Source organism: Rhea americana, unplaced genomic scaffold, assembly GCF_003343005.1.
Source record: "Rhea americana isolate MKP2758 unplaced genomic scaffold, rheAme1 scaffold_13, whole genome shotgun sequence".
NCBI classification, from domain to species: Eukaryota; Metazoa; Chordata; class Aves; order Rheiformes; family Rheidae; genus Rhea; species Rhea americana.
In genome coordinates this window covers 7,721,978-7,741,405 of record NW_028185372.1, presented here as the reverse complement: position 1 = coordinate 7,741,405, position 19,428 = coordinate 7,721,978, and the positions used below count along the sequence as shown (strand labels likewise).

The window sequence follows — 19,428 nt, the reverse complement described above, 5'->3', positions numbered from 1 at the left end:
CCACACACACTTTTGCTACAATACTGTGTAGTATATTTGTTTATTCTCCATCTACAGTCTCAGTTTTCCTGTCTTTTCTCTCTATTCATCCTTTTTCCTTAGCCCTACATTTTTTTTTGTATTTAAATTTCCTTCAAATTCTCCTCCACTCATTCCTCTTGCCTTCCTTTCAGTTTTCCCTCCTCTATATTTAAACCAGGGGCAAATGTGTATTTTCTTTAAAGAAGAAAACTTTAAATGCTATAGACCATTAATATACTGAAAACAGTGTTTTCTGTTATTAGAGTCCTAAAACCCCAAAGTATACCCAAATAAAAATACATGAAATTTTTAGTCTACCTTCTTCTTCTGTGCTTGCCTTTTTCTCTCTACTCCATTCACTCCAGAATTTTGATTTAACACTAACACACTGAATGGCAACTGCATACTCTGTAGAATCCCACAGACCTGTGAGATTAAGCGAYGCTATTTTCTCTTCAGAGGTTAAGTTGACAGCAACAGTTTCCTACAAGCAAATATATGAACAAAAATAATTCACTGTAAAAAGAGGACACAGTAGATCTTTGACTTAATGTTCAAAAAAAACTTCAAAAGGATACATCTTTCATTTTTCCCACCTCACTCCTCCAAAACACAAACTTCTTGCTCTGTATTTCATTTTTTCCTGTGTAACATCTTTATTCTTCCTGTAAAACTCTCATCTTTGAGAAACTTGAGCCTGAACTAGGCCAGGGCTGACTGACCTGTGGTTTGAACTGCACGCAGCTCATAAGCAGTTCTGGAGCAAGTTAGCTGGTGCAGAAGGTGTTGGAAAACTGTAATTCCAAGAGGTGGGAAGCAAACGGGTATTGCAAAAGGCAGTATCATATTGCCCTGGATACAGCTCCATATCAGGGCAGTGGCATGCCTTGGGAAGCAGTGATAACCTATAGTTTGTGGCACTTGTGTTTTTCCTGAGATATACGGTATTGTAGCTCTTAGCCACATAACAGTGTGGCTGCAGGTATTCCCAGGGTTCATAAACTGAATTAAAATGTTAAGATCAAGGAAAATATCAGAAGTTCTAGTACTAAAACATATATATATGTATATATATTTAACCTAGAGAATGTATCCTTTCGACTGTGAACAACGACAAGAGTATGAGGAAATAATTAACAGTGTACCTTCTCTGAAGAGTAATGATAAAGTAATATCCTCATATAGAAAGGTCATCCATTCAACAACAACAACAAAAAATCTCACTGATGGAAAGTTAAAGCAGATRGTTGTTTCAAAACAAAAGGTGAAAGATGACATGGAATGCAAAGTTGATGTCAATACAAACAGGAACTAGAAAGAGTTTAAGTGTTGATATACAAAAGGACTGAAAGTCCCTACAGCAACTTTAGCATCTTTTCCAAACGGCAAAAATTAATTTTTTGCATCTCTTCTTTCCTTTCAAGTTTCAAAAAGCTGAGAAGATGAATCCTAAAATAAAACTCAAACTAGCTAAACTCTCCAATGTCAAAGGTAATTTTTAGAATAAGGGAGATTCTGTTCTTGAGAGTAACATTTGAGCAGTAATGTGATGCTGGTGCCCAACAGAACCACAAACCTGTGATGGAGCCCTGGTCGTACCAATTGAGCCTTCTGCTGAAAAGTGCACCAGACTAACAGTGCAACAAGCAGACAGCCACCACTTTAAAAAGGGGTATGGGAACTGCACTGCCTAATGAAAATTTTAGTCCACTCTGACATCAAGAAACTCACTGTCAGAAATAGAAAAATGGACCTAGAAGGATGAATTTGGGGGAGTAAAACACTGGTAGGTTGGCAAGCTATAATAAAAGTGGCTTCAGAATGGTCATTGATTTCCTGCAGAATCTAACAAGGAATTGTAGAGACTCAGTCCATCTTTTATTTTCTTGACTAAAGGCTGTAACCAATATGTAATTATAATCAGAAACTAAGTATATGCAAGTAGGTGATTTTTTTTTTAATAATCCACAACAAACTATTTAGATTCTTTTGACAGAGTCAGAAAAACAGTCATTTGCTCAAACACATTTGTTTCACCTATCTGTGTTCAGAGACAGAACAGAAAAACAGCTACTAGATCAAGGTGATTTGAGACTGTTGTCTCTGGTCACTGCCACTGGATTGACAAAGGATAAAACTACAAACTACGCTTGCCAAAGCTCTCACAGTTTCAGTGCATTTAGTTCCGTCTTTCTTGACCATTGTTAATAATTTTTTCTCTGAAAGGTCTGTAGGGAAAAAAACAGAATCCCTGAGGAAGATGATGGTTGTAAACTGTATAGTTTGATAATGGAAAAGCAGATGTATAATTTCTTACACAAGTGATAACAAACAGACAAAAAAATAATGCTGTCAACTTGGCAAAAAATGTAAACATTTTCAATATTCAAGTAGTGATGCTTACATGCATATGGGATCAAAGGAAAACAGTGTCCTGACTCCAAAGGGAGAAGCATTTTGAAGTGATCTTTCAAATAATAGAGTTCAGTCAGATATCCAGGGTGGACTATAGCAATCCTGCCCATCAGATCATCCAGGATATTAAATCCTGGATCTATGACTGATGTGTCATACCTACAGCACAGAAACTTAGCTGTAAGAACATGAGGAAGAAGCTAGTTAGAAACAGTTTTAGAATCAGAAACTTCTTCAAAGTTCTGAGGACTAGTACTAGTTACTCTGATGATTTCTTCTCCCCCAGAATTAAAAGTTTAATGTGCAAAATACTGAGGTAAAGGTAGACATTGGAGCTTAATGAGCTTAGAAAAAGCCAAATCACCTGACCCATCCTTAAATTTGGAAGAAGAAAGAGTAAGACTGCAAATGAAATTGCTTCCGGAGCGAGAAGCATCAGAATAGGTCATTTGGACAGAACAAGCAGCAGAAGACTAAACAATATTGTGTTTCTAGTATGCTCTTTTATTTAAGTTTCAGGAAAAAAACTCAGAAAAAAATAACTTCCCTTATTTTCTATATTACAAAATTGATACTTTAATTCACTTGAAAATTAGTGTACCATTACTTTATCTTGCAACTATTGTGGTTGACAGTAAATACTGTTTTCATCACCAAAACGTAACATGAAAATTCAAGTATTTCCAGATTCCTACTTCAGATCCATGAACCTTCCACAGAAATGTTCATAAGTATGGTATGTACCAAAACAGACACTGACCAAAAGGAAGTGATTAATTCATCCATAAACAATAATACTGTGTATACCTAATAACTTTCCACTAAAATAACTAGATTACTAATTCCAATTAGTTCTTTCTTTTTTCTCATTAGCATTTTATAACATTACAAAAAGTTAGTTGGTCACAAATGAGCTAATGTTAGGTGAAAACTGTGCAGCTTACCGAAGAGTTTGAATACAAGTTTCTGTATCGAACCCGGCAGTTTAAGTCTTGAGAAGGTATAATCTTCTCAGGTTTTTTCCAGGTTACTGCAAGCAACTGCTTTATACCAGCAATTTTTTGTACTGTAAGTATTTCAGGAGGTTTAAACTTCTCTAGAATGGAGAAATGAGAGTATTAATATGAAAGAAAAAAGTTTCACATGAAACCTTGGCCTATATGGGTTCCAAGAAGTTAAACTACTCTCCATATAACGTATTTTCTATTAGAGTATACACATCATAATTCATTTTATAGACACCAAATCTACATACGGGAAGTTATAAATAAGAGACATTACACACAACTAAGTTAACGGTAATGAACTCAAACAGATGTGCACATTTTTCATCCATATAGGTCCTGAAGAACACTGATGTCCCTTCTCAGGGAAATAAGCAGAAAAAAGCTGGAGCTGGGTACTTAACAGGCTTGAATGCAAGGAGTAAAGGTTGGAGAACTGTTAGAGTGCTGCAGCAAAAAGACTCAACTAAAGGGATTGTCTTTGCTTCTTGTTCGCACCAGGTGTCAGATTACTGACTCTTCTTTAAGCTTCTTTACTACAACCAAAATTAACTTGCATGATTATGTAGCTGTGCTGTGACACAGATACCTGTAAAACACTGAATAGCTGGATCCAACATATGAGATCCAAGTAGAAGCACAATATTACTATAATGCAGTTACATATGTTCCACACAGCATGGTTCAAGGAAAGTTTTCTAGCTTGAACTCATCCTAATTTCAGCCTTAGCATCAACATCTCACATGAGCCAGTTAAATCAAATAAAACTCCACAAYTAGTCTCATGCATTGAAAAAAAAGTACTGAGTTGTGCATTATGTAGGGAAGAATAACTGAGTTGACCTTATCCCTACTCAGACCATAATCTTGATAAACTACAGCAAAAATCAGAGGAAAACACAACAGAGCACAGAGAGAGAAGGAATAATAGATAAAATAGCGTCAGTTCCAGAGACTGCAGGACAGGCAATTTTACATTCCTAATTAGAAAGTAAAATAGCAGAGTAAGCGATGGACAGTTCATCTGTTCATTTACAGCCATTCATATTCTGTCTTGATGTACAGTAACCCCCCAGAATATGCAAGTGAAGTCCACATAATAATTAGTCTGATAAATTTTTAGCACATGGTCTTTACCAACTATTAATAAAAATTCAGTAATTTATCAGTTACTTCAGACGTTAGCTGAAATATTGCTGTAGTTGGATGCTCCATATGACGACTATGGACCACTATTGTTTTTAATCACCTGTCTGTAATATCACAATAAGAACAGTTTTCTGAGAACTGTTATGGGTTCTAAACAGTTCAAAGAACTGCTAATGGAAACGCAATCAATCATTATCTAGTAAGAAATCTCTTTCACTTACATGTATATAATTTTTGCTAAACTAGAAGCATCCAAATGTTGATGAAAAAACGAGAAGGATGAAATAGTTCATCTAATTATGAATAAGCTCAGTTTCAGAGACTCAGTAATTTTAACTAACAATTAAATTAAACGGCATTTCAAAGCTAAACACAATTTCAAAAAAATTCAAAACTATTATATTGGAAAAAACTGTTTTTCATAATTTTCTCCTAAATAAGAACAACTACAACCACACAACTTTTTTTCAGCATCCTCAAAATCTACAAATTGCAGAAATGCTGTAGTGGGACTGGGGGCAGGAGAATTATGGAGAGTATAATCAGGTCAAACAGTGCATTTTATCCCCAGTTAACTTTTCGAATCACCTATTTTTTCCAAAGCTATAGGAACACAATCTGATGAGGCTTCACCCAAAACATTTTCAGCTTTCACCTGAAAGCAAAAAGTACTGCCAAATGGAGTATTTGGGTAATAAAATGAACATGACTCATTTTTGCTCTGGCAGCTGGAGCCAATCATATTTGGGATAGTCACACTTTGTCGTCTTATCCTACAAAAAATAAAGGAAAAGAAGAATTAGAAATCAGAGGATTTTCTTAGAATATCTGTTAGGTTACGGTTTAATTAGTAGTTACATATTTTGGGAGTTTAAAGATGTTATTTTAAAGCAATAAACATCTCCTTTGATGATATTTTGTGCAAACAAATACTGTGTCCAAAATGCACTGTTCCTGCAAACCACTGTATAGCATCTAAAAATTAGTATAACATACATAAATATCCTGCACAGACTAAATTAGTCCTAACTGCAACTAGTAAGACAACTTTTAAGTAGCACAAACAAGTGTAAATGCTGTAATAGGAGATCCGTGGCTTATTTTTTAAAATTAAAATCTCAGAGCAGTGAAATCAGCTTATTTATTAGAAAGGACATTCTTCACACAATTTATATATATATATATATATATATATATATGTGTATATATATATATATATATACACACACACATATATATAAATAATAATATAAACTATATATTTTTTATATAATTTTTAAACATTTATACAAACAATACAGATGAAGGCTTTGGTTTGCAATTGTTCTGTTTCAGAGTATAACATATAATGTATAATTTGTTTCTAATAAGTAAAGCAACCTGAAAATCKTATCTTACTGTAAAAAGATGTATAAATTCAACACTATCCCTATGTGCAACACATTACTATAAGCAATCATATTTAGTATTACTGTGGAAAATAAAAGAGCATTTGCTTTAAACAATTACCAGTTTAAAATCATTAGAGAGGAAGTGATATTTTTTAAATTCCCATACTAGATGGGGACAGTTAGTAGCAAAGTTTCTATGTATCACAGAATGGTTGAATTTGGAAGGGACCTCTGGAAGTCATCTAGTCCAACCTGCCTGCTCAAGCAGGGCCACCTAGAGCACATTAGACAGGAGTGTGTCCAGGTGGGTTTTGAACACCTCCAGAGAAGGAGGCTCCACAACCTCTCTGGGCAACCTGTGCCAGTTGCTCTGTCACTCTCACAGTAAAGAAGTTTTTTCCTTATATTCAGGCAGAACTTCCTGTGTTTCAGCTGGTAACACTCTAGAGCACTTCCATTCTGATCTGGCAGCAGAATAACCTAAAAGATCGTATGTGTACTTAGGTTCACTGAGCTTCTGATTTAGTTAGTAATGTCATTTCAAGAGTACCAAGGAATGTTATTTTTGACGTAAATATTTCTTCATTGAAAATTGGCTTGAAAACACTCACTTCTCTCATGCAAAGTACGAAAAAGGTATCAGATCGTAGCTTCTTTCAATTATTACCAACCCAAAACTGAGCTTACTGACTGAGGAGTGCCCTCAACTCTAAACTCTGTAGTGCTTCCAGCTTTTGGTCACACAGAAGTCAGCATGTGAGGGAAGGGAGCTAGCAGTCTCACTCCAATATCTCAGTTCCTGATATATTCTATACTTACATTTTTCTATAGAGAGTGTAGTTTGTTGTAAGATTCGTTTGTCTTCCTGAAGTCCAGCTACAAGCAAGTTCAACATTAAAGTAATAAATGCAGGAAATATTTCCTGGTGTGTCTGGAGGAACTACAATTACATAAAGAAAAATTAATTAATTCTGGTAAAAATAAGCCACTTCAATAAAGGTCAATTATGTCAGTCAAAAGGCAGATAATAAAAAGATGTTCTATGCAATTCATTTACAGAAGTTTGCTATTATTTCTTATTGCCCTCAAAACACTTCATAAAACCAAAACTAACCTGAGGAGCTTGCACTGTCTTAGAGAGCAGAAGACTACTCCTGGGGAAACATTATCTATGACCCTGAAGAGACCACTGATTCCAGATTCTCTTTATCTTATTATCAAGGTATTTAGACAATCCTCTGCAATCTCTATAGTCTAAAATCATCCATAAAATATAATACCCTCAAATAGATCTGTTAGCAGTCAGACTTCTTCAGTCAGAAGAAACTGCAGTTGAGTAGAAGAAAACTGGTCTCAGTGAAATAATCTGGTTTAAGCAGTCTTCTCCTCATTTTTCTTGTCCAATGCCTCAAAAGACCTTCTTTTTATTGATAAGCTTATGGTATACTGTACATTGGGCACAGGCAATTCTCTCTGCTGTTTTTTATTCTAAGGATGTATTTCTTTGCATTTATTGTTCCTTTACTGCAGCAGAGTCCCAAAGCACATATTAATATAATCTGGACCTAATCTGTCCAATCAATTAGGAAAGTTTTACGTATACATTTATCTTGTCACCTTCTTCAGGGGAGACTGTAGTTGTAATTCCTAGGAAACACAACAGGAGCAGTGGGGATATCATCTCTAGAGGAAGCTAAAGTTTGCTAGCCTAGCAAAGAGACTTCATCAAAGGGACAGATCCAGTACTCACTGAACTCAACTTCACTCCGACTTCAGCTGACCAAAAATCAGGGTCAGAGCGGCTATGGACTAGCACCAGTAAAGAGACAGCAGCAATTTCATGCTTTATTTCAGATTATAAAGGAGATATCTGAATACTGGTGTCTTAAAGATGCCACAAGGTAAAAAAATTACTTAAAAATATTAAATTTCATTGTCCTGTATTTCTACTTACAGCCAGATTTAACTTCAGTGTGAACCAAAAGTTGTTCTTTGCCTAGATAATTAATGAAACATTTCACRCGTGCTTCCTGGTAAGTGAAATTATGGATGGTTACACTAGATACTGTCTCGTTGACAACATTATAGTTTTCCTGAGAAATCAGTTCATGATTCAATTTCCAGATGATGTGGCTTGCATTTCTGAGAGACATGTAGTGTTTTCCAAGAATACAAAATAGTTTCAGGGTGGATCCTCTCTCAATTTCAGGAGATGAGGGAAAAATTTCAGCATCTCTGACAGAGTTTTCATCTAAAAACAAAATCAAAAGATATCACATAATGTACTTTCTTTTAAAACCTATGAAAAGTGGTAGCTTACTTTGTTAGCAACAAGTATGTTTAGAGATCATTAAGCAATGAAAGATCAGAAGTCATCACATGCCCTCAAAGAAGAGGCTTCAGGAGGTTTGCTTCCAGTGCGTTAGGTCCAACCCAGTGAAAGCACACACACATCAGGAAAATGCATCAGTGATCATCTGTAACAGGCCAATCTCCCACCTGAAACTGGGACTTCTGCAGGTGTTTGCAAGGCATTTGTTCTCTAACAAAAATGTACAGGTGTGATAGCTTGAGTGCTGGCACTGGGAGATAAYATTCAAATAATATTTATATAACCCATTTGTGTAACCCATTTTATGCACAATGGGAGGTTTTTCAAATGTAGTTCAAATAAGCTCAGTTGCTGGAATCTGATATTGCTGACTGTAAACCCAGCACATTATAAAAACATTCTTATACAATATATATGTTAGTAAGGCAATTAATTTCTCAGAAATAACGGAAAAATTAACAATTTTTTAAATAATTGAAAAAGAACAATGTTATCTTTTCGTCTTTTCTTATATAAAACAGTTTTTAAACACATTTAAGAGTGTATATGAGACTTGGATAGTAACATCACTACTGAGTATATCAGAAAATACAAATTGCTACGTTTTTAAATTTATAGGTTTTTGCAATGTATTTCAACATCTTATTAGTATTTTTACCTTCACAGAATTTATATTCTCAAATGCAGTGCAGGAATTGCATACAAAATTCTTATTAAACACACACAAAAGGAAAATAGAGAAGTAGGCTGAACGAATGATTTTAGCAGTGTTGTCAAACAGTGCAAGAATCACTCAACRGTGTCCTACAGGAACTAGTTGTTTTGATTTTCACTGATACTTATTCCTTGGTGTCAACCTGCATCAATAAGTTAAATGAAAACAGAAAACAATTTTTATAATTCTCTTTCATTCCTACAATCCCCCAAAGAAATTTTCTTGTTTTCCGATAATTCTCTTTCAGTGTACATTACTTGTGCTAGGTGAATTGAACTATGTTTATTTCCTTTCGCATCAAAGTCGTACTATTGGTTGTTCTAAATACCACCACACAAAATGCCTGTGCATCAACTGCAAGCATTCAACTGCACTGCTCTTCATGTACCATTCCAGTTTCTACATACATATGCACCTCTTCCACCTAAGTCCGGAACAACTCAACATACAAGTGCCATTATATAACACATTACTGGTGTATGTAAAGTCTGAAAGAAAATAAATTGTATGTGACACGTCAGTCATTGTCACAAAGTCGTTATTCCAAACTGCATTATTCCAGATGGGGATTTCCTATTCTAACTAACTTATACTATTCAGTTTAATCAGTTTAAACCGATATCGTTGTCAAAAGTAGCATTTTTAATCCCTGATCATTCTTTCACTCTGGTGCTATCCCCTTTCTGTGCCAGAACAAGCATCTGTGATGCACCACACATGGAGACCAGTACTGATAAAAATTAAAAAACTGGCAAAAAACATTTATTTTTCATCCAGATCAGTTTCGTAACCCCTTCACAACTGGCCATACCAGTGTTTGTTCCTACGAAAGCAGAGGGAGCTCCAGCAGCACAGGGAGTGCACAACTACTTCCCCCCCAACACCCCAACTTCAGCAGCTGGGCAGGAGGCTTGAACTGACTGTGGAACTACTGCATTAAAAACTGATCTTCAGAAATTACTGAAAAAGTTAGGAATAATGTAAAAACATTGATAGTCATTCCATTAATCTCTGAATAAATAATATTTGACTTTAGACATTAACTCCTCTTTAAATGGTCATATGTTATATAAATATTAATTTGTTCTGTCAGCAGATCTCCAAGTTACCAGTCTCGACAACCCAACAGGAATGACATACATGATTTTCTGATGCAGATTTTCCTCCTATATCCTGGCATCAGGGAAATAGAGATAAATTTTAAAATACACAAAAGAAAACAAACCCAAACTATAATGATCACAGTTAACACTCCACAAAGATCAAGAACATCAAATGAATTTGTCACTCTATACTATAGAGTACTTACCCAATCACTTCTATTTTTTAAATTCATTTTTCTATTTTCATAAGTCTTTGAAGTGTCTTTTAAAAAAGGTTTTTTAGGAAACTTTAGTGATACGCACAAATAATCAAGAAACTTTCCATCCTACCTGCTGCAGAGCTCCAGCAGAGAAGGACAAGCATCCAAATCAAATAGCAGAACATTTCCTTTTCAGTAAGTAGGTGCAGGAAATACTGTTATAAAATAAAAATAGACTTCAAGTAAAAATACCCTTGAAATCTTACTATTTTGAAAACATTCATATAATAAGAGTTAGCAATCTAATTCAGCATACCTCACTTGTGTCTAAGTAAAAAACTAGTAGAAACAAATATAGCTTTTGCATAAGTTAGCAAATGGAAGAGACTTACTGCAGGATTCAACCTAATTTAGTACAGAGGAGAGGACTCCATGGGGTCTAGGGAAGAGACCTCCCGTAACTTTTCCTCCTGGCAATGAGCTCTTAATTTGGTTCAATCAATTCTATGCAGCATTTCCTTCCACCCGCTCCAATGCTGATCAGCAGCTGGTTATTTGACATGCAAACTGCAAGTTATTACAAGTCAGACACACAGTACGGACTCGGAAAGTTAAAACGCCCTCACGTCTTGGATGGTTGTCACTGTGCTCATACACGATTAGGTAGCTCTCTGCCTGGTGACTTAAGACACTGTGTACGTAAGCACTGATAAAATGTTCTTGACTGAAAAGTTGATCAAATTCAGAAGCACTTCGCTTAAAGATAGTTATAACAACGTAAGTCCAGACCTTCTACTAAACAAATAGCATGAATAGCATGCCTTCTTAAACAAGAGCTATTTAGAAAGACAGTGGATTCATCAAAACCAGATTACTTGCCAGAAGGGACAATTTCAGTGAAAGTCTCAAACCCGAAGTTGCTGAAATAAGGCCTTACAACACTGAAAATTGGTTTTCCATTTACTTTGAGAGGCTGCTTAGAATAATTACAGCTTTAAAATGTTAAGTTAGAGGAAAAAATTGACCAAAACTAACTTTTCTGTTTTGGATTATTTCTAAATCACCAGCTTCAGAATAAATAAAACTCTTACCATTCAGATCTAGTTTTAAGATTGCTTCCAATTACAAGAACATCTATTTCTGTATGCAATGTAGCAGTTACACCTAGGAATAAAGCACATGGTACATCTGTAAATGGAAGAGATCATATTACTTCAGCCTATACAAAGCATAGGCCCAGTAATTTTCAAGAATTTTAAAAATCTTTGATGAAAGTGCCAAGCCTGATGGGTTATGCTTTCCTATTAGGAAAAGAAGGAAGTAAAGGAGACTTTCAGTCTTTAGTAATTACTACTGTCCCACTGTGCCAAGCTACCATCCGGAGGAACGGACATCAGAAGAGCTGGCCATCAGCCCTCAGGGCCATCCGAGTGCGACATAATGCACAGATTAATTCAGAAAAGCCATAAGCGCAAGTGTTCAAAACTCCAAGATACAAATCCATTAGCATTTACACAAATCTTAGTGGGAAAGAGGATACTTCAGACAAAGAAGGCAAATAGGAACGTCTGGCTCCTTCCCAGATGATGGGGTGTGGGAGCCTCAGCTTCCAGGACTAATGCCACCACAGGCAAATACACCAGGGAGCATCAGAAGAGGAAAAGGGAGACTTCCTGGCTTCCATCAAAGAGAACAACATGGTAATATATGGGAGGAAATAGTGCATGAGAGCAACAGTTAATGTCTTTTGCCAACTCTCTAAACTCTTAGAGATCAAGCTTTGACATGCCCACGCATGGAAAAATGACAAACATTGTAGTAAATGATGCTGAGCACACTGGTTTCATAATCCAGTCCCTGACTGATCAAAACCTCAAGTCAGGACAAACAAAATTTAAAATCTGAACATTTAAAGAGGACTTGCATATGTTGTGTTTTAAAAAATGCTATCATAATCTACTAAAATCATTTTAAATTTAGACTATTATTCAAATAATATTTGTTGAGAAAACAGAACCATCAGACTTATGGAGACCTCTGACAGAGCAATGGGGAGCACAGCCTCTTGAAATGCTACGCCAAATYTGACAGCAGAAATTCGTTCTACAGATGCCAGGAAGAACACAGCCCTCGTTTCTCTTTCTTTCAGAGTTCAATGACTTGTTCATATAAAAACTGCAAAATTACTGGAAACTGAAAAAGCAGGAAAGATGTTTTCTTTCAGTGTCTAAATAAGAAAAGCTAGGCACAAAAAAGATAAGATATATTTGTTCTAAAATCCTGAAGGATATTGTGACCAGAAGTCAGTCCAGTTAATAACTACTGATAGGAATTCTTTTGTTTAGTACACCCCAGAGCTATGAAAGCAAAATTGTTTTGATAAACCTTTTCCTTCATTATAGAACTGTTTACCATATTAATATTTGATATTAATTTGACAATTTAAAATTTTATTTATATTCCAGTTTTCACCTAAATGCCAYTTGAACAGACAAAAACAGTATTTCAGAGTGATTCATTATTTGTTACGCTTGTATTGGTTTACAAAGTAAGTCTCYGAACATATCTTAAGGTACAGCTACTCAACAGATAAAAGTTGTAACACTTCTTTGACAACGTTACACCTCAAAAAAATTAAGGGAAAAACAAAACTATTACTCCAAAACAAAATTAAGTTTCTTATTAAATAAATATATTGCTCTTACTCATTCAAACTACATGACCGTACAGAATTTGATGATACCCAAAGAAATGACAGGATACCAGTACTGCTACAACTGGTGATACTGCTAGGCAGAAAGCAGAGCTCTCAGCTGCACTGTCACCACTGTTCTTGATCTATGATAGAGAAGCAACAGGCAAGCAAGGGCTTAAAAAGTCTTCATCTACACATCTAATCTTTGAGTTTTACTCTTAGCCTTAGCATTTGAGAGGCTACAATCATTAGTCTACCGTGAGAAATGACTGTCTGCTGAACGCTTTCAGGCAGTAAGATACCAGATGTAATGCTTGCGCCTTTCTGCCCATCCCTTGAGCATGGTAACTGAAAGACAGAACAAGACAGAGCTCAAGATAGCAGGCAATTAGGTGAGAAATGGAGATGGTCCTAGCAGTAGGATCTGTGCATTGTGCTTTAAAGAAAGGCAGAACTCCCAAAAGAGCTTTTCCCCAAACCAGATCCAAAACTCTTCCCTCCCAAATCTGGCACCTGTTTTAAGTTAAAGTTCATGACACCTATCAGCCAGAAAAATGATCCAGACTAACACACACACACACACACACCTGAAAACTGTTAGCAAACTTGTTTTGGAGGCAGAAAACAGGGGAAAAAAGGGAAAAAAAGAAAAAAAAAACTTTCCGAGACTGTTCAGGTGATCAGCTAGAGCCCTAAAACATGAGGAATGATTACAATCATTGTCTTAATGCAGTGCTAAAAATATTACAAGAATACTGAGAAAACTGTTGGTTATCATGTGCTGCCACAGGGACAAGAAAGAAAGAAAAGAACAAAGTGACGATAAAAATATCACTTTCCAACTTCCTTTTWAGTCAGAAAATATTACCATGACCCTGCAGCTTGCTTACCCAGATAATACAGGCATTCCAAAAGTCGGATTTAACCATATATCCTACAAAACACTATAAACACACTTTATAGACTCAGCTGATCATGAGTTCTGCACTTATTATCCTTACTATTACTATTCCAAAACCTATTTTTAGAAGTTAATTTGAATATAGGCAATAATCGTTTGATTTCACCATTTGATTTTCTGTCTTTTCCACAATAACTGAGAAGCTTGCTCCCTACTTCCATTTTCAGGTATCTTTCTCCACATGCAAACACCTAGATGTACTTCYCAGCTTTATATAAGCTGAGATATGTATGATTAAAAAAATTGTAGTCTTCGTGTCCTGCTTAAAAAGGTTTGTTTTCATTCCTTTGGATTTTTTTTTAATTCTCCTTTGAAGGTTCTCCAGTATTTCACACCCTTCCTGACATGCAAACACATCTGAATAGTCAGAGCTGAATAGTCAGATTTACAGGAGAGGGCGACCGTCTCCTTCACATGAGTGCAATCTGTGTAACATGACTTTGTTTCACCTCTGCACAGCAATCTGCACCATCCCCTGACCACCAGCACTGTTGGATGTTAAATATCTTACTTTTGCTGTTACACAAACATTGGATTGCTACTGGACACCTACCTGCTTTGTGTCTTGTTATGTATCGAAGTACATTAGCYTTTTTTACCAGCAGTTGAGGCAGTCATCTATAAGGATCCTTATATCCTTCCAAGAGTTTTCTGCTCTGTTGAGCATATGTTCTTTGATCCCAAATATATTTGTCCTGTGTTAGCCTGCATGAGACAACTGAATAATAATAATAAAAAACCCCACTATTTTACCCTGCTGACTCAAATCATCCTATAGAGGTTGTAAGTTGCTTTATGTTCTTTTTTACTACCTGTAATTTCAATATAACATGTAACTTTACCAACAATATCCTAGTCAGAGCTGCTCACTAGAATATGGAATGGTAGTGTGAAACCAATCTCCATAAGATGTATTAAAAACAACTGCGTTTTGAGAGCTGCCAGGAAGCTGTATAATTTAAAAAGTTCCCTACAAGTCCCAAATAAGGCAAGCTTTTTTCTTTCTAATTAGATTAGCATAATTAAGTATTCTACCGAAATCAAAAGCTACTCATTTTTAGCATAGCTACCCTAACCATGCAAACAAAGCTTTCTTTCCCGCACCTTTTCCTTTTGAAACTCTCCTTGTTGACAGATTAGTCTCTGCTTGATAACAGAACCCAAACTTACTATTCTATTCTTTTGCCTAATACTTTAAGCTTTTTTCAAGCTTTCTTGTCCAATACCTTAATTTAGGGACCAGAAGTTAACACTTCAATATTTTAGACAACCATCTTTAAAAGCACAACACTCATGCAGTCCCTTAAAGAAAGAAGTTCAATGCAGCTTCTCCAATTTATGCATGAGTTTGCATAACGATGCTGATTTAAGTCAGATGAAATCTAAATACGCTACTTTGAGAAAATTTGAGTGAATATAATTTAAGTAGCCAACATTTGGCAAACAGCCTGTACCGCCTCTGAGAACAATTACATATATTACATATATTGCATATATTGCATATATTTTGAGAGCTCATGCCACTGTATATACAAACAAAACCACTGCAGGATAATCTTCCTAAGAGAGAAAAACAGTTAGCTAAATAGGAAATATAAATTCTGCCTCATGCACTCAGAAGAAACATGCAAACCTGAAAGGAGTTGCTTGGCCTGGAGTCGCTCACACAAGGGAGGATGTTACACAAGAGCGTAACCTCAGTTTGAGGTTACTACATGGAGAGTTTTGAACACATGCACACAGCATTGCTGGTAAAAGACTATATCCCAGGGAAGAAGTTCATGCTTTCCCACATACAGCATCAAGCAAAATTCACGGAAGGGCCTCTGTTAGAAAGACAAGCCTTTAACTCACCACAGTTGCAGAAGAGGAATTTCTCCTAACGTGGAATTGCAACCTTCTCCTCTCCAAGATTAGAAAAGGATGTAATAACACAGGAAGTTACCAGGCACAGCCCAAATAACACTTTTTCCTGTAATTGAACGAAAACACATCCAGCGCCAGCAGCAGGGTTCACAAGCAGCAGCTGTAAAACTTTCTGCGAGACACCGAGTACCGTGCAAGCGTGTGAGGGGTTACGGCTCYGCCACCCCCGCTGGAGGAGGGGGGACCAGGGGCAGCGCCCAGCACCGACACCGAGGGTGGGCTGGGCCGGGCCGGGCGCCCCGGCCGGCAGAGCCCCCGCGCGGGGCGCTGCGCCCCGGGTGCCCGGGCGAGCACCGCGTGGGACGGGACGGGACGGACCGGCGGCGGCGGCTGGGGCACTGCGGGACGGCACCGCGCGCAGCACAGCCCCGTCAGTGCCCTGCGATCCCTCAAACCGCGTAAACATTCAAAACGAAACAAGCGTCTTAAGTAACAGGCATTCCTGAGACGCTGACAGGGATGTACCTAATCCACTGTTTCGGTAAGCAGCACTCAGAGACCACAGATGTTACGATCCCTTTTAAAGCAAGCAAATGGACTGCAGTTAATGACTTAGAGGAAAATCAGCCAGCCATCAGCAAYGGAGAAAGGAAGGAGTGCAGTCAGAATTGGAAGTAATACTGCAATTAAAAGGGATACGCTAAAGTTAGTGGGAATTCAGAGTCCCCAGTAATGTGCCTCTTATTAAGCACCAGCAGTCCTTTCGAAGCACGCAATTAACTCTCCAAGCACAGATACTGCTTTTCAGTACCTTCATCAACACAGACATCATCCAGAGCTCTTGTCCCCAATCCAAGAGGAGATCTGTAAGGGCAATTACATGGGTATTTCCCCTACATTAYTGCCACAGGCAAGTTAGAACAGACAAAAAGCCATAGTAGATCCAGATATAGCATTTTAAATAAAAAACAAAACACTCATATACAAACAAAAAACAAAAAATTAGTCAAGCAGGGTCATAGCTGTCTCACACGCTTACACACCTCTTCCTGGCCAGWGCATTGCTCTCTAGGTGGCACCTTCCCGTCTCTGCTAGCCCAGAAAAGCGTGCCAGTTCCCTGCTGTGCCGCTGCTGCAGCTACCAGCCTCAGGCATCRCCAGCCAAGGTCTCCCAGCATTTGCATCCATACATCTCTCCCATCTCTGGAACCGGAGAAGGATCCTGGAATCTTTCATCCAGTCACAACATTCACCTCCTTTCTAAGCTCCAAGCCCCGGTTTTCCCAATGTAATAATCTACATGCAGCAGCACAAAATGTAATCAGACTGCTAGTTGGTGGCCCTCCTCATGCCTCTAATTGGAGGCATCAGGATATGCCCCTTCTGTTTAGTCCAGGTGTCACAAGACTTCACACCAGCCCATACAGCTGCAGCTAGCAAGTAGCAGGCTTCACATTCCCCACTATCACATACACAATTATTTGCTACCTCTCATAATTCACTTTTTTTTTTGATGCCAATTACAGCATTTCATGCTGCTGATTCCAGTCTCTGAATAATACTATTTGATAAAGAAAATCCCCCAAACAAACTGCAATTCTCAGGCCATACTGCTGGTGTGCTTGAACACTTTGGATTGAGAATAATCAGTCCTGATATMTGCTTTATTGATTCTTTTCTACTGCTATTGCTCTAGCTAGCTCCCATTTGCTTGGCCTTTCCCTTATAGCAGACATTTCAGCCCACAACTTCAGCACTCACATCAACTTCAGAGCATTCATTAGCCTTTGCCTTTCAGCTAATCATCTAAATTCATGTAGGTAACTTCTTAATTGTTTTTATTTTTGGATTGACACTGCCACCTTTCCACCCTCCATGACCTAAGTGTAAGGCTGTATTATGAACTGTTTTGATGCTTCTAAGCTTCCTCTGCTATTTACAGGGTTTTTTAATGTTAATAATGGTAGGTTATTTTATTGTTAGTATATATGCCAGTATTTGGAAACTTGCATTTATTTTGCTGTTAGATAGCCTATAAAACAAGTATGATTTAATAGAAATGGAAGCAATACCTATGCTTTCCTTGACATATCAGAARTTTTTCTTCAATGAACATAAAAACTGGGACTAGACTCTGAATTGTGTACACCTGCATCCTGGACATGCTCTAATAGCTGCCTGTACTGATAGATTAATATAGTATATTATTTTTATTGAGTTACAAGATGGCTCAGTTTTGCAGTGATGAAAACTTGCACCAGACCTAACAAAAGTTAAGCAAGAGTATTTTTAAAATCCTTTGTTGTCATCCTTTGACAACTTTAGGACTCCAAAGGCTTAAAGTTCTCAAAGTCTTAACTGTTCTGGTAGACTGGGTTGCAACACTTCAGACATTCCAGGATGCAGAAGGTGCTTGATGAGAACCAGCAATAATTATTCCAGATATCACCATCTGTAATGATGTAATTGTAAAGAAAAACATCCTACAAAAAGATGACATGATTTATCAAAAATGATTTGCCATAGGAGACAGGAAACATTAAAGAGCACCAAAGAAATCTATGCCAGAAATGTATTTTCACGTCTATACTTAGACATTTTTATCCTGTTTGTGCAGGAATGCTCTTAAGAGGCAAACTGTTCTGTCTTGAGAGTGGAAGAAAGCAAAGCTGCTGTTGCTGAAATGTAGGGGAAGAAAGCGTCTTCAAAAGAAAGACTCTTCCTCATTCTCCTTTACCAACAATCTTTTGACTGGTGATTCAGGGATGGCCAGTCCAGGGACTGTTTTGTCGTGGATGCTACTCCCTCCTGAAGGGGGGCATTTGTGCCGATCATACCAACAGGGACAGACAGAACACTGCAAAACTACAGCTAAAAAAAAGAATCTGACCTCTGATCACTTATTACCTTACAGTAGCTGAGTTGTGAGAAGTATTTCTTTCCTATATTACGTAAGACCGTACCTTATACGGTTACTAATCACTGTATAATTAAAACGAGTCTGTGTAAGTTAGCCCTCGGGCACAGAAAAAAATTACGTGCAATTGAGTGGAAAAAATGAAATGCGTTTTCACTGGCCAGCCTTGCAGAACTTAATCTTTGCAGTCTTGATGAAAGCAGGTCTGATAGGATGCGTATTTTGGAATTTGACTTCAAAAAGTAACAAAGATTCTTTCAGGTCCAACTTGTTTGAAGACTCAGTATCTTAAAGTCTGTGAGGTGGGGACATCTGAAATATTAGAAAATATTATTTCTTAAAATCACYCATGTTTGCAGGAAACCCTCAAGCATTCAAAGCATAATTTCAAGAAGCAGTCAAATACTCTRCAACATCTTCAACTGCATATATGTCCTATTTTGACCGATTCAATTGGAATGAAAAGTGTACAGAATCAGAGATACCTGAGTACACAGCTGCACAAGAACCAAAACACTTCAAAACTTCAGGGAATACTTAGATTCTCATTTAAGAAGAAAGAAAAGGTACGCAAAAAGCTTCTAACTGCATTTGACTTATTCAGCCATTTCCAATAACTTTCAAATTAAGTGACGCATTCAAAGCAGTTCTTAGTCATC

At 37.1% G+C, this 19,428-nt stretch overlaps 1 protein-coding gene across 1 annotated transcript in view; it reads right to left on the bottom strand.

The window, feature by feature from the left end:
• IL31RA (interleukin 31 receptor A) overlaps positions 1-15,879 on the bottom strand; it is a 30,531-nt gene extending 14,652 nt beyond the window's left edge. Inside the window, exons 1-9 of the mRNA XM_085326437.1 lie at positions 15,841-15,879; positions 14,540-14,691; positions 11,422-11,494; positions 10,461-10,545; positions 7,935-8,231; positions 6,800-6,920; positions 5,178-5,362; positions 3,381-3,532; positions 340-505 (exon numbers count right to left, since the gene is read on the bottom strand). Coding sequence (XP_085182563.1) covers positions 340-505; positions 3,381-3,532; positions 5,178-5,362; positions 6,800-6,920; positions 7,935-8,231; positions 10,461-10,545; positions 11,422-11,424 — 1,009 coding nt within the window. The 5' untranslated portion in view covers positions 11,425-11,494; positions 14,540-14,691; positions 15,841-15,879. The remainder of the gene's footprint in view (positions 1-339; positions 506-3,380; positions 3,533-5,177; positions 5,363-6,799; positions 6,921-7,934; positions 8,232-10,460; positions 10,546-11,421; positions 11,495-14,539; positions 14,692-15,840) is intronic.
• Positions 15,880-19,428: the final 3,549 nt, after the last annotated feature.